A 25165-nucleotide genomic window follows, 5' to 3' on the forward strand; every position below is an offset into this window, starting at 1 on the left:
TACAACTGAATTTGCTCTTTCTTTGAAGCAAGCCTTTGAAGTACCCTTTAGGAAATGTTTCCTTAAGATAGAGAATATTACAAGTGATAGATCCTAATTATTACTAAGATGATACAAAGTTTTGTCATTTCTGTGTAATGTCTGAACCACAAACATTTGCTCTCACTCATAGAGAGACAATCATAAGGGAATAAACATGAAACAGATTTTATTCAACATCTATTTATCAATCCAGAGTTCTCCTGTCCACTGAATTTCATACTACATGATGTTTACTCCCACGAGTTAACTATACATCCCTTTTCTTCTCGCCAGGGCTTTTTGATGACATTGCAAACTATTCAGCAGTCAACAATTCAGCACAAAGGCGTTCGGAGTCACGCTGGCATGTTGTGACAGAATCACACAATTACATGGGATCCGTCCCATTCTGAAAATGCCTAAACAGCAAATGGCAGAAGTAAATGGAATCAAATGTCAGAGCCGGCACAGTCTGAGAGACTTGAAACTCAGACTCCACGATCCATGGGGAAAGCTTCCTGCTGTGCCATGGAATAAAGGTGCCGGATAGAAAATGACAGCGAGACTTCTGAGAGCACCCCTGGCTTTGCTCTTCCTTGGCCTCTTTGGGATCCTGAAGGCGACGACAATATCGTGCAGAAACGAGGAAGGTGAAGCTGTGGATTGGTAGGTAAATGAAATGTGAGGCTTGCTGCGTGCAGGTAGAAAGCCAGAGTACTGGTGGCTAACTGGCGCACTGTGAAGTTCAGGAGGCTTCCACTCCACCTCTCCCCTTAAGAAGAAAGCAAGTTGAAGTGTGTAAATGAGCCACCTATCCAGATAGGGGTAGGCTTCTGAATGAGGGAGCTTCCCTTTGAGAAAGAGCTTAGCAGCCCCTCGTGGGCCTGATTCATGCTCTCAGCAGGGCAAGGCTGGTGGCCACAGAGGTGCATTAGAGCTGACAGCTTCTCTCCGTTGGCAATTTCCTTTAATTGCATTGTGGCTTTCCTAACAGAACCCTTCCAACATCCTTTTAGAGTCGATGAAGGAGAGAGGTTAATTTTTCCCTGACACTGGAGCGTCTCCTTATGTGAAGGAGAAAGAGGGCTTGATGGTACAGAGCACTGTTTAGTTAACCTTGTTTATTGGACAGCACAGGCAGCTGTTGCAGTGGGTGGTAGGTCACCAGTCTCCTGCAGTGTCAAAGAGACGAAACACAGCTTTGCGTTACAGTCATGGATTCTCCGAAAGCTTTAATCACTTTTTCACTCTTTAATTAGGGTGTTTAGGTTTGCCTTTATGGTTGGCAGCAAGCTTTGTGTAAACTTCAGGCTAGAGAACATAGATCCACTCAATCGGTCTCTCAGCAAACAGTTACTGAGCTCACACCAGCCCTGTGCTGAGTGTTGAAAATACAAATATGAACAAAACATAGTTCTTACCCTCGAGGAGCTCATAGTTATGTGGTAAGGGCATATATGGGGCATTAGATGGGGCACTGGGGAGGACAGAGCCCAGAAGACTTCTCTGGGGAAGTACTGGGCTGGCCAAAAAGTTCGTTCGGGTTTTTCCATACCATCGCACAGAAAAACCTGAACAAATTTTTTGGCAAACCCAATAGTTTGGAGCTAAGTTTTGAGAACAATTATGAGTTAGTTAGAAAAACAAGGGAGATGCAATGGCATCTCAGGCCAATGAAGAAGCAATGAGGAGGTCCAGAGGCAATAAACAGTGGGGAGAGTTTGGAAGCAGTTAAGTAAAGTTGGCGCTTCGGGAGAACGTGGGGAAATGGCAGGAGGGGAGAGGGGAGCTTAGAGAGATAGGTGAGAGCCAGGTCATGAGGGGCTTCATGTGCTGAACTGCTGAGTCTGAACTTGACCTTGAAAGGGAGCTACTGAGAGACTTCAAGTGGGGACTTGATAAAGTCAGATTTGCATTTTAGCAAGCCCACTGGCAGTACTCTGAAGGCCAACTGGCTGGGGACTAGTCTAGAGTCATGGAAACCAATAGGACTTCGGCAGTGTTACAGGTGAGAAGAAGTATGGACCCAAGTTAAAGAAGAGGAAATAGAGAGGAAGAACGCCCTGAGAGGACTTGGTAATGGATAGGCACAGGGTAGTAGGAGAGAGGAAGAAGTTAAGAAAGACTTGCAGGTTGCTGGCTTCTGTGACTGTGTGGATGTGTTCCCTAAGAGCAGGGGATGCGTAAAGTTGTCGCAAAATATTACGAACTTGGTTTCGAAAATATGGAGTTGGAGGTCTCTGAGACATCTTTGTATTTGGGTTTATCTAGACCTCAGCATAGAGATCTGGGCTAGAAACAGATTCAGAAATCTTCAGATTATAATTGGAGATGGTCACCCAAGGAAAATGTTTAAAAGCACTAGTCCTTAATTGGTATGCCATGATAGTTGACAAACATTTCACTGGTGGGCCACCAAATTGTGATCAATATACAAAATTTATTTTTGCCACAACTGAATGGACATATTACTTAGCAATATCTGTCAGAGAGAATGCTGAGCTAAGCAGACAGGGAGGCATAGTCTCGAGCTGCTACAACTACCTGCGAGAGTTAAAGGGTAGAGGAACATGAGGTCAGCATCAAAGAATAATTTCATGTTTCCTGCCATGTGTGAGGACCTGGCCCTGAGAGTAAGAAAGCCTGGACAGGGCAGGAAAGAGCATAAATGGAAGCATAAGACTGATGAGAACCAAGTGAATGTTGAAGCTTTTCTCGGCAGTGTGAGACACTGTTGTGTGGTAATAGTGAATGCATTACAGTGTTTGGTCCAGTATGAGTATTTGAGGGTTAATCGTGGGGTTTGTGCTATTAAAGAGTGTTTGGCTAGACCGGGTCAATTTTGCCTTCCAGGTACTTTTGACAATGTCTGGAGACATTTTTGATTGGCACGACTTGGGGAGTACTATTGACATCTAATAGGAAGAGGCCAGGGATACTACAATGCACAGAACAGGCTCCCAGAGAACAATGGGGACCAAAATGTGAATACAGCACATTGAGAAACCCTGGGCTAGATGATCCAAGAATGGCTGAATGCCATGTGGGTCTAACAACCTCTGCTCCCTGTGAGATAACCAAAGGAGATATACAGATAGGAGACAATAGTAAAGAAAGCAAGGCATATACTTAATTGGCTGGTCTTGGACCTGAATCCTCAATGCAGAGCATTCTGATAAACTGAGCTGAAGAATGTGGCTTAGGCCTGAGGCTCAAGAAAGCCTCCACTGACTCTGATGCCTAAACCCAAATCTCAGACCCAGCCAGCCCGCTACAAAGAGATGAGCATGCCAAGCACCTAAGGCAGCAGAGAAAAACATATCTAAGACCTCTCTAGTCCAGGCCTGGGCCTTGACATTCTCCCCACTGCAGCCTTATAGAATGCGGAAAGAACAGAGAAGCCATTCTCAAAGTATGCGAACTTCTACTACGGGGATCCCACCCCCCAGGCCAGTAAATGTTTTTAGAACATGTACAGTCAGATTTGCATTTCCTTCATTGGGAAGGAGCAACAGTAAGGGTGGAAAAAGAGGCAGAGAGCTTGCACAAATCCCCTTCCTGAGACTTAGAGCCCTTCTGTGAAACATAAGTGAAATGATACATTTAAGTGCTTGACACAGTGGCTGCCATCAGGGAAACAGTTAGTAAATGTTAGTAATTCATAATTATTTCCTTTGTTAGGTTTACATTTTATAAGTTGCCTAAAAGGCAAGACAAGGAAAGTAGAGAGACTGGGGTAGAGTACCTATACCTAGACTCTGCAACCAGAAGCTGGAGAAGGAGCAAGCAACTAATGAATACCACCAAGAGTGTTTTGGGAAGGACATTACAACAGCTATATGAAGCACATGCTTCCGAGGTATGTTATAGTTAATCACTTATTTGAATCATATAAAATGCATAATACAGACTCCAAGGCTTCCAAAAGATTTTAACTCCTTGTCTACCCAATGCCCAATCCTAGCAACTGGAAGTAAGCTAGCTCAGAATCTGAATCAATCTAACGAAGACCTTAGGGAATACGTCAACATACTCCAGAGCAATGCCAAATTATTGATACGTTCGGCACTATGTCCAATGGCATCACTGGGCAAAGTGTGAACTAATTACATATTGAAATCTTCTGGCTGCCAAACTCTGCCAATGTGCTCAGTACTTGCTATCTTACTCCTTTAATGGAAATAGAGAGAAGAGCCCTCTCCTATGACAATGCAATATAGATCTGTGATCAATATGCCATGAGTTATGGGTTGTTTAAGCCATGGTGGGATGAGTTTGGTGGGAAAAGTAAAGGGTTCCACTTGGTCTTCCTTTTAATTAATCATTTTCAAAATAGTAGGTTGAGAGCTAGGGCTCTAGTTCAAGGCCCTGGAACGAACTTGCCTGAATATGGAGCTTAAACCTGCTATCGGGACTCCGTCAGGCAATGAGTTAACTGCCTCAATGTGGGCAGTCTCCCAACATTCCAGGCACCATCTGCTGTTCAGTGACAAGATACTGCTTTTCAACCAGGGGTGACAAGTAAAATCGAACAATAATTAACATCCAATTACACTCATCTATGCATTTCCTAACAATAATTTATAGAGAAGTAAATATGTCAAATAACTCAGCACTTACAACGTGTTGGGTCTTTACATATGTCAACTAATTTAATCCCCCCAACAATACTGAGTTATACTCTAGCACCACTGCATATGTCTATTTGAGCATTTCCTGAAAATGTGCAGAGAGCTATCACCTTGTGCACAAATATTCACTTTATTCACCTGTCATTAAGACCAGCCTTCGGAGCCAAGTTACAAAGTCAAAACTTATTTGTAAGCTGTTTGAGTACCAGTGATGTTCCAAACACTGTCCTAGAGGCTTTTAGAAATTGTTCATTCTCAGCAACATCCCTGTTTTGAATTAATCGATTATTCTGTAAAAGCAAAACTACCTGTAGCTGCTTGTGCTTTCCAAGGTTGGGGATGGAAAACCTGGAGTATAACCCATCAGTGAGAAAATAAACACATTCTTCCCCTCCCAATCGCAGACTACCCAAGAAGAGAAAGGTCAGAGCAACATTGCAAAGCCTCTGTCATTTATCTTATTTGGGGAAGATGGGTCTTCATTTGGCAAACTATAATAATGATCTTTGGAAGTGCAAAAGTAGCCCCAGAGCCTAGGAGGGCGTGAGAGCTAAACTGCTCTGCAAAATAAAGAAGGGGTAGATGGGAGCTAGGAATTAAAAAGTATACAAAACTTGGAGGGAGATTGGAGGCAGGTCAGCTTGGTGATGTAAAACCATTCAATGTTTCATACCTTCAGTAAAACCTGCTCACACGCAATGTCTTGAGTGGTGGATTCTGGGAAGAAAATGATAGTAAAGGGGCTGATTTCCATGTCTGATTGGCATGGAGCCCAAAGAAGAACAACCGAAAAGACTGAGTGTTCTTTGGAAGTTGGAACTATGTGCCAGAAGTGACTATGAGAACACAACTTCCCCACCTTCTGATCTGGAATTGAACTTCTGACAGAGAGTAGAATGCGAGATCAGACCAACTGGTTTTAAATCTCAAATGTCACGTTATGCCAATATCGGGTTTATGTTGGAAAATATCCCTTCTTTTGCCTTTGTAAATGAGAACCTTCCATATACCTTGATAATAACACTTATCAAACTATATCACAGTTGCCTATATTTACCTGATTATTCCCTGCTAGACTGGGGGCAGAGACCGTACCCTTCTTATTCAACATCCAGTAGTCGAAATAATACCCAACATAAGTGTTAAAGGAATAAAGATGTCCTGGGAATTTGCTGGTGGTCCAGTGGTTAGGACTCCGTGCTTCCACTGCCGGGGGCCTGGGATGGACCCCAAACCCTGGTGAGGAACTAAGATCCTGCAAGCCACGAGGCCAAAAAAAAAAAAAAAAAAAAAAAGGTCTAGAGGCACGAGCCTAGGTCTGTCTATTCTTTTTTTTTTAATTTTTATTTTATATTGGACCATAGTTGATTAACAATATTGTGTTAGTTTCAGGTGTACAGCAAAGTGATTCAGTTATACATATACATGTATCCTTTTTCAAATTCTTTTCCCATTTAGGTTATTACAGAATATTGAGCAGAGTTCCCTGTGCTACACAGTAGGTCCTTGTTATATCTATCCTAAATATAGCAGTGTGTACATGTCAATCCCAAACTCCCAATCTATCCCTCCTCCCCATCCTTCCCCCCCTGGTAACCATAAGTTTGTTCTCTAAGTCTGTGAGTCTGTTTCTGTTTTGTAAATAAGTTCATTAGTATCAATTTTTTTAGATTCTGCATATAAGCGATATCATATGATGTTGTCTTTCTCTGTCTGACTTACTTCACTTAGTATGATAATCTCCAGGTCCTATTCTTAGTTCATGATTTTTCCCCTTTATGAGAGAGCCTCTTTTCACTAGAGCTACATCCCATTTACCTTAGCTGGCTGTTATACCTCTGGTTAGAATGATAAACTTCATCTATTAGAAGAATTAAGTTCCTTACCGAATTTTCCCAGAGACCTTCCACATTGTACCCCAAAGGCACACAATGGCCTTGTTACCGCATTCCATACAGGCTCATAGAATAACTAACTGTCAGAGTTCTCCAGTGGAGAATCTGAATGCCAACGGTAGAGATGGTCAATTATGGAAAATGCAGGTAAGAAAACAGCTTACTTTTCTAAATATTCCTAAACATAGTAGCCAAGAATGCTGTAGAGACTATGTTGTGCCTTTTTTAAAAAAATGGTTTTAGATTATATCAAATAATGAAGCAACTGTAAGAAACTCAGTTATTGATTTTTTTTCTGAGAGACAAGCAAGGGTCTTTTTTTAAGGGGATGGGTTGTCCTTTCCTGCTTTTAATTATGTCACTGAGACTTTTTAATATTGACATCATTGGCTTCATTAAAAGTCACTGCATCATGACACAACTGAAATGGAATGACACAGAAAAAATATAAGCAAGTTTCCAAAACATGACAAAAAGATACTATCAAAATAATAGCTTCATTTTGACTCAGAGATTTGACCAACTGTTTGGAGAATGTACTCGCATGTTGCTTTACCAGAGGAAATCCATTATCACATTCAATTATACCACTTTTTTTAAGCAGGAAAATGTCAAGTTGAAAAGGTGAAGTGACAGGAGAAATGGATTGAAGAAAAATCCTCCCCTATCAGGGAGGTAGTAGAAGCAGAGAATGAGGAATCCTGATTAAACAGGAAGTTATGACCAAGCAGCGAAGCACAAAGTAGGCAGAGGAAATCAGACCCTGACAGCCAATTCTGCATTGTGCCTATAATATCAATGGAGAGAGCTTAGCTGTAATCCTTGGCTGGTTGTTCCTACTGCATTTCCTGAACAAATATTTAAGTACCCCTTTATTATACACTAGTTGCCAGATCAGAAACATGGGTCCAAAATAATTGAAATAGGAATATTGCCCTCACACACACATCACAATGCACAGGGCTCCTGTCACACAAGACAAAACCATGCATGGTTGAGAATGGACTTCTTGTCCCTTGTCTTGCACGTCACAGAATTCATATCGATGGGAAAGCTGCCTATTAGGGGAATGGATGACTTCTCATGTGTATTAATGAAAGTTCCGTATTGCAGGCCGGTAGCTGGTAGAAATGTTGTGAGCATTTATGAGTGAAAGATTTATGCCATTATAACCCTAAAATGTTCCTGCAGGATAACAACACAGCCTATCTAATATACAATGATGGAGTCCCTAAATTCATGAATTACAGCAGAAAGTATGGACATACCAAAGGTATGACAAAGGCTCTTATTTTCTCTTTCCTACTGGAAAACAGTATTTTCTTAAACATTCCATCTTCAGTAGTCTTATACTCCATACTAAAAAGATAGCTTTTCTTTTTAATGGTCTGAGTTATCAAAATGAGTGATTTCTGTGTCACAGGTTATAATGATATACTTTGACTTTGCAATATCCTTCTCACAAATCCCATTTTATTTCTTAATGTATCTTTTAATATATACTTTAAAGAAGAAATCCAAGTATTGACTACTGGGAATACCAGCGAGACTATATATGTGTGTGTGTGTGTATACTGTACACACATTTTAGTCAAGTTTATAGAGGGATAATTTGCATAGAGTAAAATTCACACTTCTTAGTGTCAAGTTCCATTTGAAATACAGTAAACATTTTTGAAAAAGTATTTTAAAATAATTTTTATGTTATAGTAATTTTTGTTGTTATATATTTTGTTCTATAATTATAATTATAATAATTTTTATTATAGTGATTTTTGGTATTTTTCGATTTATAAACTATGTATATATATATGTGTGTTATTGAAAAATTCAAAATGATAGTAAACAAAAAATCTGTAATCCTCATACTCATTAGATAATTACACTTAATACGTTCTACTTTTTCTATGATACATATTTTGAAACATTTTTATAAAACTATTGTAAAGACTACTTCGAACTTTTTTCAACTTAATATACCGTGAATAACTTTCCATGGCAACAAGTATTCTTCAGAAGGTTCCAAACTCAGATGCCTTCAGAGGCAGGCAAGTGATGTCAGCAAGCCAAGGGGGCTGAACTGGCAGGTAACTAGAGAACTGGAGAGTATATACTTGGTCTAAGGAAGCAGTTACTACTCAGCTTGCCTTATGGGAATGCAATTTTTCCAGAGAAAATTAGAGTTTGTGGGAAATCTCCCCAGTTTTTAAATGTTGGTAATAAATTCAAAGTTTTAAAAAATACTCTGCAAGCATAATAATATGTATCTGCAGGCTAGATTTGGCCTGTGGGCTGCCTGTTTGCAACCTCTGATTAAGAACATAATTTGTAATGGCTGTCAAATGTCATGAGCATTGAAAGCCTTTGATTTAGCTAAGTTGCCTTCCTGATGGTCCTATTTGCATGGAACCCAACAATTTTTATAACATGCCACATTCTGCAACCTCTCCTTTACCAACCTCCCACCACTATTTTCGCTCCACCCTGTTAGTTGATACAAGGGTTTAGAAAAAAGACTGGAAAAGGAGTGGGACCTGATGTCACATTGGGGAGTTCCCTGCCAACAGGTGTCCCGACATCCTGTGGCATTTGTACCAGGAAGTTAGGATTTCAGACAAACAGCAATACTCATCTGGGCCGAAGAGAGTCCCTGAAGATCATCCAGCTCTGTGAGGCAACTGAACTTTGAACATTTTCCATCTCGACACAGGTATTGATTCCATAGCCGCTGACAAAGTCACTGACAAATACTCTGCTTCCTTAAAGTGTGTTCTCTGAAAAAGAAATAACTGGCAGGCATTTGGTTTCTGCTCTAACACTAAGGCAAACATGACTTTTATGTCTCCATGGTCATATGCAAACTGGAAAGTCTAGTTAGCATACCAAAACTGTCTTGATATATTTATAAACACAGAAATAGTCATAGATGCCTGTTGGACAGGGTTCTTTGTGCCATGTCACAAGATGATGAAAATCCTTCTGTTTTCTTCTTTTCTGGCTTTCATGTTAGTCTGCTCTGGAGATTTTTACTAAATACAATTAACTGGGGTGCTTTAGAACATGGCTTCCCTGGTCTTTTTCTCTCTGCCTCTTTTTTCAAGCTTGTGGAACTGGGTGAATTCTGCACCTAAATGAGCATCAGTTTCTCACAATAAATTACTGCAAGTACATGTTTTCATTTGATATTTTCTCTTTCAACTCTGCTTTTTAGCTGGCTTTTGAAAATAGCTTAGCTGCTTAGCAGTAAAGACATTATCTGAAGGTTGCCAGGTGACTACATAGTCTAACAAGGTCAAATTCCAATTTAGCAAATTTGCATTCTGCCAAAACAAATTTTCCTTGTAGTTTCAACATGAAATGCCTCTCAACTCTTCACAGGGTGGCTGCCCTAGCTCCCTTTTGTGGTGGGTTATTAACAGTAATGGGGCAGTATGATGTGTCCCTGAATTGGTTTTGAAATTATTGAAAAAGAGCGTGATCCTTGTAATTATTAGCCTAATAAAAAATTAGCCTGAAGTATAAAGGGCTTAAATGTTGTAGCTTTGAACTCTGTATTTTTAAAGGAGCTTTGTTTTTCTAATTTATCTGTATTTACTGTATCTTTGGTAGGTTTACTTCTGTGGAACAGAATCCAGGGGTTCTGGTTGATTCATTCCATTCCCCATTTTCCTCCAATTCCTGAAGAAGGCTATGATTATCCACCCACAGGGAGACGAAATGGACAAACGGGCATCTGCATAACTTTCAAGTACAACCAGTATGAAGCAATAGGTAACACTAGAGTGTGTAAAAAGAGAGAGAGAGAGATAACAATATTGAAGAAGGGATTTGGAAATATATTAATAAATTTATCACTTCATTTGCTTCTCTATTCATAAGCCCTCTGATACCTAGATTCTAATATTGGCTTTGGTGAGATCTCGGGCAGGCTCACTTACTGGATCTCAGTTTCCTGGTCCACCAATGAAGTCTTTGAACTTGATCAGAGGCAGTAGTTTCAAATGTCTACAGGGGCCAGGCAGGTAACAAAAATGGGTGACACAGGTGGACAGTGACAAACTGGGTGGTTGACTCTCCCCTAGCTTCCCTCAAAAGCTTCAGCTCCATTATACTGTGGTTCTGTGGGAATACAGACCTACATCTCCATATTTTTTAGAGGAAGCAGAAACCTAGGGGAGGATGTAAGAATAGAAGAGAGGGAAGGAAAGAGAGAGATAGATCCTCTGATTTTCAAACATGGTCTCAATCTTATTTATTTTTTAAATTGTGTAGACCTCATGTTGCCTATAGGCCACCAACATGACACTCTGAGCCTAAACCAGATGATCTTCTCTTAAGATCTCAAGCTCAAAGGGCCAAAAATACTTGGATTTGGAAAATCCAAAGTAGGAATGGGGAAGAGAAGTAGGAATGGTATTTTACCAATCACTTTTTACTGAGGAAGCTGCTAAATAGTAAAGAGTGATTTGCCTCTGGATATAGGAGGTTTAGAATATTTTTGTTTTTTATCAAATTTCCATCTTATGGAAAGGATTACTGAGCCTCTCACCCAAATTAAGCCCTAGTCTAACTAGCTGAGTTCCTATAATGATTAGAGAGCTTAATAGCATAGAGATTAGGTGTGCATGCTGATGAGTTGGTCATTCTTGGAGCTGGATGATCAGTATACGGGTGTTCTCTACTTTTGTATGTGTACACATGGGAGAAAAAACACATAGCCTCCAAGGCCAGACTGCCTGGGCTTGAATACCAACTCCTTCAGTTACAAGCTTTATAACCTTGAGCATGTGACATAAATTCTCCATTAATTTATCTATAAAATGAGGATAATGATAAAAGAACTTACCTAATAATAAGGTTGTTCTTATGATTAAATTAGTAAACCCACATAATAATGCCTGGAAAGTAGGGAGTGTCAACTATTTTAACCAAAAGTTTGAAGGCTATTGGCTTAAAGAAGGGAATACTTTTGTTTTTGTTTTTCGTTCTGTTTAGTTTTTTAATTCACAACAAGATCTAAAATACCAGCAAGCATTTCCATTTGTGTCTTAATTCTCAACTTTTCTTTATTGTTTCTTGATTCAGATTCTCAGCTCTTGGTCTGCAACCCAAACGTTTATAGCTGTTCCATCCCAGTAACCTTTCATCAGGAGCTCGTTCACATGCCCCGGCTGTGTGCCAGATCCAGCTCTTCAGAGATCCCTGTCCGGCATCTCACCACACTTCAGTCAGCCCAGGGACAAAAATTCCTCCATTTTGCAAAGTCTGATTCTTTTCTTGACGGTATGAAAGGCCATTATCAAACAATATGCTATTACACTGCTGCTGGACTCACTTTGGATTGCAAAGAGGAAATATTCTGATTATTCAGGGGAGTAGAAGTAGAAAAGGAGGGAGGACAAAGAAAGAAAAGGGAGAAGGGACACCAAGGGCCAATTAAAATATTAGCCACTTGAATAGAAGGGCTGCTGATCCAACCACAAAAGTATCTCACAACCATCTAGCCAGAGGCCAGTAAAAACTTAGTCTCCAGCCTCAGCTGGGCACAGAACCAAGCTGTCTCCTTTTTCTTTCACTCCCTAAGTAGTTATTTTAAGCCTTCCTTACCCTCAAGTCCTGCCTCTTCACCTTTTCCTTCATAGAGAGAATAGAAATCACCAGGAAGAAACCACTTCAAGAGCACACCCCACCCTCAACAATCTAAGCTATTTTCATTCTTTTTTTTACCAGTTTTCTCTCATCCAAACAGAAGCAGTGCGCCCCCTGTGCCCTGGAACCTATCCCAGCCTCAGAATACTTTCATAAACTCAACCTGTTCTCCCTGTTCTACTTCAGCTCTCCTGCTCTACAAGCCCCTTAGAATATAAACATTCCTAAAAACCCTCCCTCAATTCTAGATTCCCTATATCTCTGTTTTTTTTCTTCTAAATTTACTTTTAGAAAACTCTTCAGGGTCTTTACTTTCTCACTGCTCCTTGACTACAGTCTTGCTTCTCTGTCTGTAGACATTACAGTCTCTCCCAAGTCACCAATGGCCATCTTAATTGACCTCACTGCCTTCCTTCCTTCCTTTCTTCCAACTTCCTTCCGTCCTTCCTTCCGTCCTTCCTTCCTTCCGTCCTTCCTTCCTTCCGTCCTTCCTTCCTTCCATCCTTCTTTCCTTCCTAACTTCCTTCCTTCCTAACTTCCTTCCTTCCTAACTTCCTTCCTTCCTTCCATCCTTCCTTCCTTCCTTCCTAACTTCCTTCCTTCCTTCCGTCCTTCCTTCCTAACTTCTTACCTTCCTTCCTTCCTAGCTTACTTCATTCGTTCCTTCATTTCTTCATTCCTTCCTTCCGTCCTTCCTTCCTTCCTAACTTCCTTCCTTCCTTCCTTTAATGTTGAATAAAATTTACTGAATGCCTACTACTTGCCTGTGTTAGGCATTAGAGATCCCAAAATTAACAGGACAGAAATAGCTTCTGCAGAATTTGGCACAGTTGGAACCCTTTCTTTTTTGAAACATTCTCCTCTCTGAGTTTTGGAAGTATACAGTCTTTTGGTCTTCCTCCCACTTCTTATAAGTCTCTTCTGCCAGGTCCTCCTCCTCTGCATACTCCTTACGTGACCAGGTTGCCCTGTGGTCCTCTACTCACCCTTATTGCATATACATATTCCTGCTAGGCCATTCCCAAGTCTAGATCTCCACCCTACACCTCTGTTCTGACAGATGTATTCATCAGTGAGTGGGATATTTCTGCTCACAGGGTGGCACAACCACACAAATTCAACATGCTAAACTCATTTCATCATTATTCCTAACATATCTCACTCTTTTTCTCATATTCTGCATGGTCCCCTAGAACTCTTGACCCCTCTTTTTTTCTCTTCCCCCTTATCAAATCAACAAATTAAATCAGTTCCCGGTCCTTAATAACTCTCACATTTTTCTTACCCCCTCTAAAGTTTCTGCCATGGCCACGGCTCACACCTGTGTTTGTTACCACACTTATTGTGACAAGCTGGTGTTTTTCCTCTCTCTAATCTAATGTAGCCTTCCCAATTCATCCTGCACATTGCTTCTCAATTGATATTTATGATCATAAATCAGTTTCTATTAAGTCCCCACTAACAATCCTTAAAAAAATTTCCCATTGATTTCAGGAAAATTCAAACACTTTGGCATGGTTTATAAAGATCTCTAGATGCTAGCCTCTGGCTACTGCTCTATGCTTATTCTTTCCAAAGGTCTTTTCAGGACAAAAACCTATATTGCTCCCTTGTATGTGTGGAATAGAAGACGTTTTCAGAGACCAATATCATCCTAGTAATAATGATAATAACTTTTATTCGCATATCACTTTAGCGTTTACAAAATGTTCTCCTATCCACTCTCTCAGTCACGTTGTTATTATTGTGCTTGTGACATCCACATATCAGGGATGAGTGATGATTCTATTCCTGAGGATATTTTCAGGGATTTATCTAAGTTTAAATACTAACCTCACTATTTTTCTCTTTATAAACTCTAGACATCTTTGCAGCCTGGATGGCTCAACGGTTGAAGACGCACTTGCTAACAGAAACCTGGCAGCGAAAGAGACAAGAGCTGCCTTCAAACTGCTCCCTTCCTTACCATGTCTACAATGTCAAGGCAATTAAGTTATCTAGACAATCTTATTTCAGCTCTTATCAGGATCATGCCAAATGGTGTATTTCCCAAAAGGGCACCAAAAATCGCTGGACATGTATTGGAGACCTAAATCGGAGCCCACACCAAGCCTTCAGAAGTGGAGGATTCATTTGTACTCAGAATCAGCGTATTTACCAAGCATTCCAAGGATTAGTTTTATATTATGAGAACTGTAACTAAACTTGGTGAAAGGACATATGTGCTATCATTTTCAACACTGATATGGGATCTTCTTCTACTAGATCTATTCTTCATATATTAAAAGCCTGTGAATTTACTTATGGTCCACATACCATCAAATAAAATGTTTTTCTCCCATGCTTACCATTTTATCTTCCAAATAGTGGCAATTTATCTACTTAGCATGTATTTATTTATTTATTTATTTATTTTTTACATCCTTATTGGAGTATAATTGCTTTACAATGGTGTGTTAGTTTCTACTTTATAACAAAGTGAATCAGCTATACATATACTTTTATCCCTATATCTCCTCCCTCTTGCGTCTCCCTCTCACCCTCCCTACCCCACCCCTCTACTTAGCATTTATATGCCATAAACACACTCTGTTACGTATATCTAAAGTGAGAATAGAAGGAGTGAAAGGAAAAATTTTGTTCCAGATTAGTCAGCTCTCAATTGTCCATGGATTGACTGGCCATCTCTTAGAGTAATTTCATCTTCACAAAGAATTCCCTGACTGTCCTCCTCACCCCTTTTTGAAGAAAAAAACATTTCTATCTCTCTGTATATCAAACTACTTAGTCATATTCCTCCTAGAGTTCTTTTCAATGGTTTATGGTCAAGTCTAATTGGTCATTCTTGAGCTACTACTTACTAACTGTATGATCTTGGACCATTCACCTGAACTCTCTGAGCCTTGGTTTTCTTCTCTATGAAATGGAGATAATATCTAGGTATCTTCAAGCAAATAGCACAGATCCTGGCCCAGTTGACACTTAAAAGACTGATGGAATTTTAATGTGAATCCCCCTACAGTGAGAAAAGACAAAAGAAAGTTTAGAAATGAGTAATATTTTTCCAAAAGGAAAAAATAAGTCAGGGACTTCTCTGGTGGTGTAGTAGTTAAGACTCCATGCTCTCAATGCAGGGGGTCCGGGTTCGATCCCTGGTCAGGGAAGTAGATCCCACATGCATGCCACAACTAAGAGTTCGCATGTGACAACTAAGGAGCTCGCCTGCTGCAACTAAGGCAACCAAATAAACAAAATTTTAAAAATAAATAAATAAATACTTTATAAAAAAAAAATGAAATAAGTGACAGCCAAAAAAAAGAAAAAAGAAAAAAAGAAGTCAGATTAGGAGAAAGAAATAAAACAACCCACCAACTTGGGGGGAAATAAAGAAGTGTAACATAAGGAAATCAGAATCAAATCTAGTAAGCTTAATTTCAGTGTGCTTCATTATCTGGAATTCTTATCACTAAATATAACTATTATATAAGTGAATAATAATAAATTTGTATTAAGCACTCATTGTTTAATAAAATTTGAAACATGGTTCCTAATTTCAAGAAGCTTACAATCTAACAAAAGTAATCATAAGAATAACTAAAGCTAGCGCTTATCGAGTATTTACTATGTAGTAAACAGTCAACCCACATTTTCTTATTTGATCTTCATAACAGTGCTATGCAGTAGGAACTGTTATAATCCTTATTTTACTGACAAGGAACCGGAGGCCTACAGAGTTTCAGTAACTTGTCTACTATCACAGAGGTCCATCTGACCTCTAAGGCTATGCTCTTAACTTCTATTTCAAGACACAAGTTTTAAAAAATGATGTGATATAGGATAATACATATCTTGAGGTCTTAATCAACCAAAATTCATAGGACATAATGGCACTGGTTCAATGGAAAGCAGAGAAAAAAAACAAAGTTTGTCTTCCTGTCAGAAGCAAGCATAAGTGATGGGAATGTTGAATACTAGCTAACTAACTTACATGCTTGAAAACATAAGGAGTTTTGAAAAATATGTTTTAGCTTTGCAGAGAGCATCTGAGCATAAATAATTCCAATAAAATCAGATTAGAAGAGTACAAAATCCTGACTTTAAAAATGAAGAGGATAAAAATGTTACTGAGCCCAATCTTGGTAATAAATTTTGGTGAAGCCAGCCAGGAGCTCTGCTGCTTATGGCCCACCAGCCCTGGTTGAGGAATTTTCGTGTAAGGCCCTAGCAGTTGCCAGGACCACTTGTCCTGAGGATCTTCCTTTCGAAATTCCCTGAAGTGGCACCAGCTGCCCCAGCACTTGGCAGTTGGAGCAAGGAATCAACATTTGGGAGCCAATGGTCTCCATATAGTACGGTAAGTCGCTCCGGTATGTACAACTGGGAACATTTTCTCCTCTCAGTTAGGGCTTTTCCTTTAAGGGAAAAGTCAATTTGTTCATTTGATTGGGGTACCCTGTTGGAGAGGGGAATTATTGTTGGACTCTACCTGATTTGTAAACTGGTTCGTTGGCTTTTGTTTTGCGTTCATTCATGATGGAATCTGTTTGTGTTTTTGGTATTGGAATTTGTTTGTGCTTTTTGTGTTTTGTTGTTCTTGAACTTATAAACATGGGAAATATTCCACCTGTCCCTAAGGAAAGCCCTTTGCGGTGTATCTTAAATAAATGGGCAAAATATAGCTGTGGGTCTATGACTAAGGAAGAGAGGATATTCTATTGTAATCGTGTGTGGGCCCAATATATGTTAGGATGAGGAGAGTGATGGTCCTTGAATGGCTCACTTAATTATTATACAATCTTGCAATTAGAATTGTTTTGTGAAAGAGCAGGTAAAAATGATGGGATTCCTTACACAGAAGCATTTATGCTATTGCATCAGGAGGAAAAGAAGTCAGAAGGCTCCCGCCTTATGGTACAGCAGTCTAAAAGGAAAACCAAGGGAAAACCTGCTCTTCAAGAGGGAGAGGGTGAAAGTGAGAGTGAGGACATGTTATTCCAAAACTTAAACGCCCCCTCCAGCCAACCAGACTCCCCCACTGGCCAAGCAGGCTGCACCAGCAGTTGTTCCGACCACCCCCATGCCACCAACATATTCACCGCCTCCTGTTTCCCCTACTTATGGGGATCAATTAGAAGTTTCTATGTTAACCCCAGGGGCACAGGGGCCTGGTTTGGTTTTACCATATAAGACCCGACAGGGCATCCAATTTGGACTGGGAGTCACTTGTGGAGCAGGGCAATTTCCCTTGTGCTGATATCCTGTGGGAGGCCTTAATGCAGATGGCCAACCAGCTGGGTTTCTATGGATGCACAAGCCGTTGTCAACTTCAGATCTGTTTAACTGGAAAAACCATAACCTTACGTACTGAGAGGACCCCCTCCATATGACTGAACTTTTCACTTCTATCTTTGCCACTCACCATCCCTCTTAGGCAGACATTCACACTCTTATGAATATGATGCTTACTGGGGAAGAAAGAAGGATGGTCATTGACAAGGCTAGAGAGGAAGCATACCAGCTTCATCTAGCAGATCCAGATGGAGCTCCAGAAGCAAATTTGGCAGTTCTTATTGCTGAGCCTGACTGGGATCCTAATAATGGAGATATGCCACTCCTAAAGCATTATAGGAAGTGTATCTTAGTGGGTCTTTGAAAAGGAATACCTAGGCAAAAGAGCTTAAACAAAATTCAGGAGACACACCAAAAACCCAATGAGGATCCATCAGAGTCTCTAGAAAGAATTTATCAAGCTTATAGGTGCTACATTGATACAGACCCTGAGTCCCCAGAAAATATGAGAATGGTAAATATGATCTTCACTGGGCAAAGCGCCCCAGATATAAGAAGAAAATTGCAAAAGTTAGATGGTGCATTTGGAATGAACCCTTCTCAATTGGTAGATGTTGCTTTTACAGTGATCAACAACAGGGAACAACAACAGAAGCAAGAGGATGCAAGATGGAACGTCACTTTTCTGGCAGCAGCACTGGATTCCCAGAAGGCAAGTAACCCAAAGAGAGGTAAGCCACCATCATGGAGGGACCAATGTGCTTACTCTAAGGAGGACAGGCACTGGAAAAAAAGATTGACCTAGCCTAAAGAATAAGAAAGAAAACAATAAAAGAAAGATGAGAGCCTCTCATATGTTAGAAAAAGAGGAACACTCTCATGATGAATGAAGAGGCCTGGGGGCTCCTTTGGACTTGAGGTGTCCAATTCCAATTTCCCCACAGGAGCCCTGGGTAACTTTTGATAGTGGGGGACAAGTTGATTGACTTTCTGATAGATACGGGTATAACATACTCCGTGGTAAACACCAAGGTGGCACAGAAAACATCTCAATCCATCCCGGTCATGGGAGTTTCTGGAGAAATACAAAATTGTTATTTCTTACCACTTCTGGAATGCCAATTAGGGGACCTCACCCTGAAATACAGTTTCTTATATATGCCAGTGTGTCCAATCCCTCTTTTGGGCCGAGACCTCCTTTGTAAATTAAATGTTCAAGTAACTTTTTTGCCAGGACAGCTTGACATCAGGTTCCCACCAGAACATGCTATAAGCCTACATATGGCACTCATGGACACCCCAGAAAAGGAGACAGAGCTCTCCCCCAACCTCCAAGGTCTATGAAAAGGTAAGGCCAGAAGTGTGGGCTGATGGCACCCCAGAGAAGGCCAAAAACACATGGCCAATACAAATCCCATTAAAAAAGGATGTTGGGGGACTTCCCTGGTGGTCCAGTGGTTAAGCAGGGGACATGGGTTAAATTCCTGGTCAGGGAACTAAGATCCCACATGCCACAGGGCAACTAAGCCCACGTGCCACAGCTACTGAGCCCACAAGCCACAACTAGAGAGCCTGCGTGCCGCAATGAAGATCCCGCATGCTGCAACTAAGACCCAATGCAGTCAAATTAATTAATTAATTAATTTTTTAAAAAGGGATGTTGGGACACCTAATCTAAAACAACACCCCCTAAGGCAAGAGACCCAAAAGGGAATTCAGCCAATTCTCAAAAAGTTGTTTAAAACAGGACTGATTATACCTTGCAGGTCCCCATATAACACCCCTATCATCCCGGTCAAAAAGCCAAACTCAGCAGAGTATTGCTTTGTCCAAGACCTGAGGGCTGTTAATGAAATAGTCCAAAATTTGTACCCTGTGGCACCTAATCCATACACTCTGCTTACAACTATTCTGGGAGAATACAGCTGATTCTCAGTTTTGGACTTGAAGGGTGCTTTTTTCTGCATTCCTATTGCAGAAGGATCACAGCAGCTGTTTGCTTTAGAATGGCAGGACCCAGAAGCACAGGTAGTCCAATAGTATTGTTGGACAGTCCTGCCTCAAGGATTTAAGAATTCCCCTACTTTGTCTGGGGAAATGTTGGCTAGGGACCTTAGAAACTTAATATTGGATGAAGGACTCTTACTCCAATATGTGGATGATTTGCTCATAACAAGTCCTACATATGATAAGTGTCTACAAAATACCATAAGAACCCTGAATTATTTGCCCAATCGTGGATATAAGTTCTCCCAGAAAAAGGCCCAAGTATGTAAGCAACAAGTCACATATTTGGGTTTTGTCCTTTCCCAAGGACAGCGGGGTCTTTTCCCTGATAGAAAACGGGCAATGGCAGGCTTGAGAACACCCAAGACTCACAGACTACTGAGGGGATTTCTGGGAATGGCAGGATTCTGTCGGATTTGGATCCCGAACTATGGGCTCATAGTAAAGCCCCTCTATGAGGCTTTAAAGAGGCATGAGGGCTTCCCTGGTGGCGCAGTGATTGAGAATCTGCCTGCCAATGCAGGGGACACGGGTTCGAGCCCTGGTCTGGGAAGATCCCACATGCCGCGGAGCAATTAGGCCCGTGAGCCACAACTACTGAGCCTGCGCATCTGGAGCCTGTGCTCCACAACAAAAGAGGCCGCGATAGTGAGGGGCCCGTGCACGGCGATGAAGAGTGGCCCCTGCTTGCCACAACTAGAGAAAGCTCTCGCACAGAAACGAAGACCCAACACAGCCAGAAATAAATATAAAAATAAATAAGTTTAAAAAAAAAAAAGAGGCATGATTTTGAGCCCCTTACTTGGACTACAGAGTACCAAACAGCCTTTGAAATAATAAAAACAAAGTTAGTCCCAGCCCCGCTTTGGGACTACCAGACTTAAAGAAACCTTTCAAATTTTACGTCCATAAGAGACAAGGCATAAATCTCTGGGAGTTAATTCAAACTCTGGGGAATTCTCAAAACAACTAGAACAGACTGTTAAGGGATGGCCTCCTTGCCTTCGAGCTGTAGCAGCTACTTGTGACATACTTCAGGAAGCTCAGCAGTTTACCCTGGGGCAACCCACCACTGTGTATGTCCCTCACCATGTCCTTTCTTTACTGGAACAAAAAGGGGGCAATTGGCTGACTTCTGGGAGAATGGGAAAGTACCAAGCCATTCTCTTAGACAATCTCAATGTAGGACTTCAGGTCACTTCAGCTCTAAATCCTGCTGCATTGCTCCCAACTGATGCTGCACAATCCCCAGAGCAGGACTGCCTATGGGTCACTGAGCTCGTGTACTCTAGCACACCAGACTTAACAACCCTTGGCCGAGCCAGAACATGGAACTGTTCACCGATGGAAGCAGCTTCATGGACCAAGGTAAGTGGTACGTTGGGTATGCGGTGGTAACCCTTAAAAAGATTGTTGAAGCAAAAGCCCTGCCCCCAGGGAGCTCAGCTCAGAAGGCAGAAATCATTGCTCTGACAAGAGCCCTACTTCTCACTGAGGACAGGCGAGGAAATATATTCACAGACTCTCACTATGCACTCTCCATGGTGCATGCTCATGGGACAATCTGGAAAGAAAGGGGTGCCTCACTTTGAACAATAAAGACATAAAACATGCTTCTGAAATCCTGTCACTCTTAGAAACAGTCCATAAGCCCTCACAAGTGGCAATAATACACCGCCCAGGCCACCAAAAGGGTGAAACTCGTATAATGAAAGGCAACCAGTTAGCTGACCAAGCTGCAAAGAAAGCAGCAAAGGAAGGGAATTGTCAAGCCATGAAAGGGTCACTTCTAGCACAGGTCAGCTTGTCAAAATACCAGATAGTGTTTTCAGAGACGGACAAGGAGAGGGCCAAAGAGTGGGGATTCACTCTTGATCACACCTCACCTGGCTGGAAATGCAGTGCACAAAGAATTATTTTGATTCCTGAGGCCCTCTTGTACACTGTGCTGCAGCACATTCATAATAGTACCCATTATGGGAGCGATGCCACCCTACAGTGGATTCAGAAATCCATAATGGGGCCTAACCTACAAAGGACCATCCAGCAAGTCACGCAAAATTGTATGATTTGTGCTGAAAATAACCCAAAGACTGCTCTCAGAACTCCCCAGATGGGGACCCAACACAGAGGAAACTGCCCCGCCGAGGACTGGCAAACAGACTTTATTCAAATGCCTCGAGCCACAGGAAATTTCAGATATCTGCTAGTATTTTGGACACTTTTTCAGGATGGGTGGAGGCATATCCTACCAGAACAGAAAAAGTCTCCAAAGTGGTAAAAGTCTTCCTTAAGAAAATTATCCCCCAATTTGGAATGCCTAACTCCCTTCAAAGTGATAACGGGCCTGCTTTTGTCTCTAGCATAACCCAACAAGTGTCTAAAGCACTGCAAATTAATTGGAAGCTACATTCATCGTGGAGACCACAATCAATAGGAAAAACTGAGAAAATGAATTATACATTTCAAAGGGGCATTGCTAAAATATGTCAAAAGACTAATTTTACTTGGGATAAGGCCTTGCCAGTTGCCCTGCTATGGATCAGAGTGGATCCCAGAAGCAGGCTTAAATTAAGCCCCTTTGAAATATTGTATGGTAGGTCACTCCAGGTGTCTGCCCGGGTGGGAGAATCTATAAATGCTCTGAAAGATCCAGCAGTTGCCAATTATGTTAAAACTCTGGGCACAATACTAACCTCTGTTCATGAGTTTGCTTCCAGCAGGTCTGCCTATCCAACTGAGGTAGCCTTACATCCTTTCTGGCCTGGAGACTGAGTCCTCCTTAAAATCTGAAGAGAACAAGGGCCTGAGCACCAGTTAAGTGCAAGGTGGACAGGACCACATGTGGTATTACTCACCACGCATTCATCTGTCAAGTTAGCTGGAGTAAAGCCATGGATTCATCACACTTGGGTTAATGTAGCCCCACTGTCAGAAAATGACCCAACTCCTGAGAGGCCTAGAGAGCAATGGGTTTGTGAACGCTTAGAAGGGTTAAGGTTGCTCTTCAAAAATAATAAGTATTGAAATTAAAATTTCATTGTAGAAGGAATTTCATTAGGTTCAAATAGTTGTAGATAAAGAGCATTGCATTGCTTACTAAAAATTTTAAGCAACATTCCCGACTCAGAACTGATCAATTCCATTTCACGATCACACCATCATTGCCCCTGTTCAGTGGGAAGTAGCCAGAAAGATCATCATCCCTTTTCCCACAAGATTGTGGAATGGACATTGATAGTGGGGAATTGTAATAGGGATGGGGCAGGCATGAGCTATAGCAGCCCCATTCAGCCATTGGTCAGCGCCGAAGTGGGCCCCTCCCCAAAGCGAGCAACTGTCAATGAGCAACCGTTAGTGGTCCTGCTAAGCCACTGGTAACACAGTGGGCTCCTCCCCCTCCTCTGCATAAAAGGAGCCAGAATTTAGACTGGGACAAGATGGGGGTTTTTTTTTTTGAGACGCTAGTCTGCCAACTTCTCGGTCTGCTAGCTTTCCGATTAAAGTCATTCTTCCTTGCCACAACAACTTGTCTCCTGATTTATGGGCCTGTTGTGCAGCCAGAAGATTGAGCTTGGGCTCGGTAACAAAAACTTGATCCAATAGTATAAAGAGGAATGAATGGGAAGGAAAAAGAGAAAACAAAGGTGAAGAAATTCTATTGAACTAAACATACACAATAGGTATGAGCTTACTCCCAAAAGTATTGATAAACCAAGACCTTCTAGAAAAGTGGTTTCATCCCAAGCTCAACAGAACAATCTGAAGGAGAAGAGAATTAAAATCAGGATCCATAGAATAAAGAGTATAGGAATGTGACAGAGAGAAAGAAAAAGAAGATACTGGTCTGCTGGAAATGCACGTAAAGATGTGTTTCCCATTGAAGGAGAGAGAGGAAGTGGCTAGACCTCCCTTGAGGATGGAAAAAAATGCCATAATTGAACAGTCCTGGTAGTTCAAGAATATCAAATACTGACCCTGGGATGAAGGAATGTATCTTGGTGTTGGTAGTTCCCTGTGGTGGAGCTTAGGGGCAGCTATAATAAACCAAAGGACAGCTAGTATTGCTATCTTTCTCAAGCATATGCCCAGCATTGCTACCCAGTCATTCTGACTCCCGTAAAGACAATGGTGACATATCTTTAGGGTAATAACATCATTGGAAGGAAACTGAAATATTTGAGAATATAGGGGACATTTTAATTGCTTCTCTTTGGGAGAAAGAGGAAAATATGGGAGATATCAATAGATGAAATTTAAGTCCCAAACCATGATTTAAAACACTGAAATTAAATAACCATGTCTAAGATGGGAATGTATATTTCAAAGAAGTGTAAGACTGTATTTGTCTATAAACTACTTAATGTAATTGTGAAGAAAAGAAATTAAAAACAGAAATAAACCTATGGCAATAATAATTAGAGTGGAGGATGGCAGTTCTAACATGGAAACTCCAAGCCATTTTTCTGCTGTGCCCTCACACTCCCCCCTAGAAAACCTATTTTCCCCAGTTTGTGGTATCAAGTGACCCTTTCTTCTCTAGCTCCAAATGGCAGGACTGAGTGAGTTTGTGATACCAAAGAACATAAGTCAAAGGCCATTCCAAGGTGATTAGATATAGAGAGTTTACAGTATGGGTACCAAGACAGAGTTTGGGGGGTTGGACACTTGATCTGGAGGGTCATGTCCACTGGAGATAGCATCACCATTTTCTGCCCTGTACACACTGAAGCAGAGAATGCTGGGCTGCAGAAGCTGGAGAATGGTGCAAATGAACCTCAAAATCAAAGAAGCACAGAGCGGTATCAATTCCTAAGTGTCCAGATGTCAGCTGAGTTCCTTGTGGAGCCAGCTATTCTCCATGGTCACATATCCTGTGACATACCCTTATATTCTGTCATTAACTCCCCTATTTTTAGTTTAGGTTAGTTTGAGTAGGTACCTAATTCTTGCAAGCAAACAATTCTTATCTAAATTATATAGAAAAAAGCATGACAGTGTGAGTGTGGTGCCAAATCATTTCAATAAAAATAATAGTGATATGTGTCCTAAACAAGTCTCACAGTCTCATAATCTCAGGTGTTTTATATACTAACACAGAATATGGGTTATAAAAGAGAGAAATTTGATATTGTAGCATGGTATGGTAAATAGGCTTTCACAGGAAGCAATAGAAAGCACTTGATGGGATGGAATAAGAAAGAGTTATGGTGTAGCTTCAAATATTCAGACATTTACTAAGGGTCTCATCCAGCTAAAATAATTCTTGATTATTACTTAATACACAGACAATTTCATCTCCCAAAGAGTAGACAAAATGTCTAGAGGAATTTCAACTCTGAACCTAAGACTTGCCAGAAAGGAGGAGTTTGCTGGTGAAATGAAAGTAATGGTGTCCCAGGAGAAAAACATCCCTGGGAATGTTTTCATTTTCTTTTCATCAGGGAAAGAAAAGTTGAATATACTCCAAGATTAGAAAGTCTGAGATCGAGGTACAGAAGAAAATATGATTCCATGGCAGAAGATTCTTAAAGGGAATATAGCTCAAGAGGTTATCAAAAGTGAAATTCTGACTATGTGATTTCTCTATGAAGAAGAAAGGGAAAAAGCAATGTAATTACACAGTCAGTTTTCTCATGAGCTTATATATAACAGTTGCATACAAAGCATAAA

At 40.9% G+C, this 25165-nt stretch overlaps 2 protein-coding genes across 3 annotated transcripts in view; one reads left to right on the forward strand and one right to left on the reverse strand.

Moving 5' to 3' along the window:
• LOC103009966 (uricase) overlaps window positions 1-25165 on the reverse strand; it is a 135112-nt gene that overhangs the window by 44008 nt on the left and 65939 nt on the right. The gene's annotated exons all lie outside the window — the stretch shown is intronic.
• On the forward strand, window positions 575-14399 carry DNASE2B (deoxyribonuclease 2 beta). Its single transcript, XM_007173015.2, has 6 exons — window positions 575-687; window positions 3703-3880; window positions 7739-7820; window positions 10223-10318; window positions 11633-11830; window positions 14059-14399. The coding sequence occupies exons 1-6, from the start codon at window positions 575-577 to the stop codon at window positions 14397-14399; spliced, it is 1008 nt and encodes a 335-aa protein (XP_007173077.1).

Source organism: Balaenoptera acutorostrata, chromosome 1, assembly GCF_949987535.1.
Source record: "Balaenoptera acutorostrata chromosome 1, mBalAcu1.1, whole genome shotgun sequence".
Taxonomy (NCBI): domain Eukaryota; kingdom Metazoa; phylum Chordata; class Mammalia; order Artiodactyla; family Balaenopteridae; genus Balaenoptera; species Balaenoptera acutorostrata.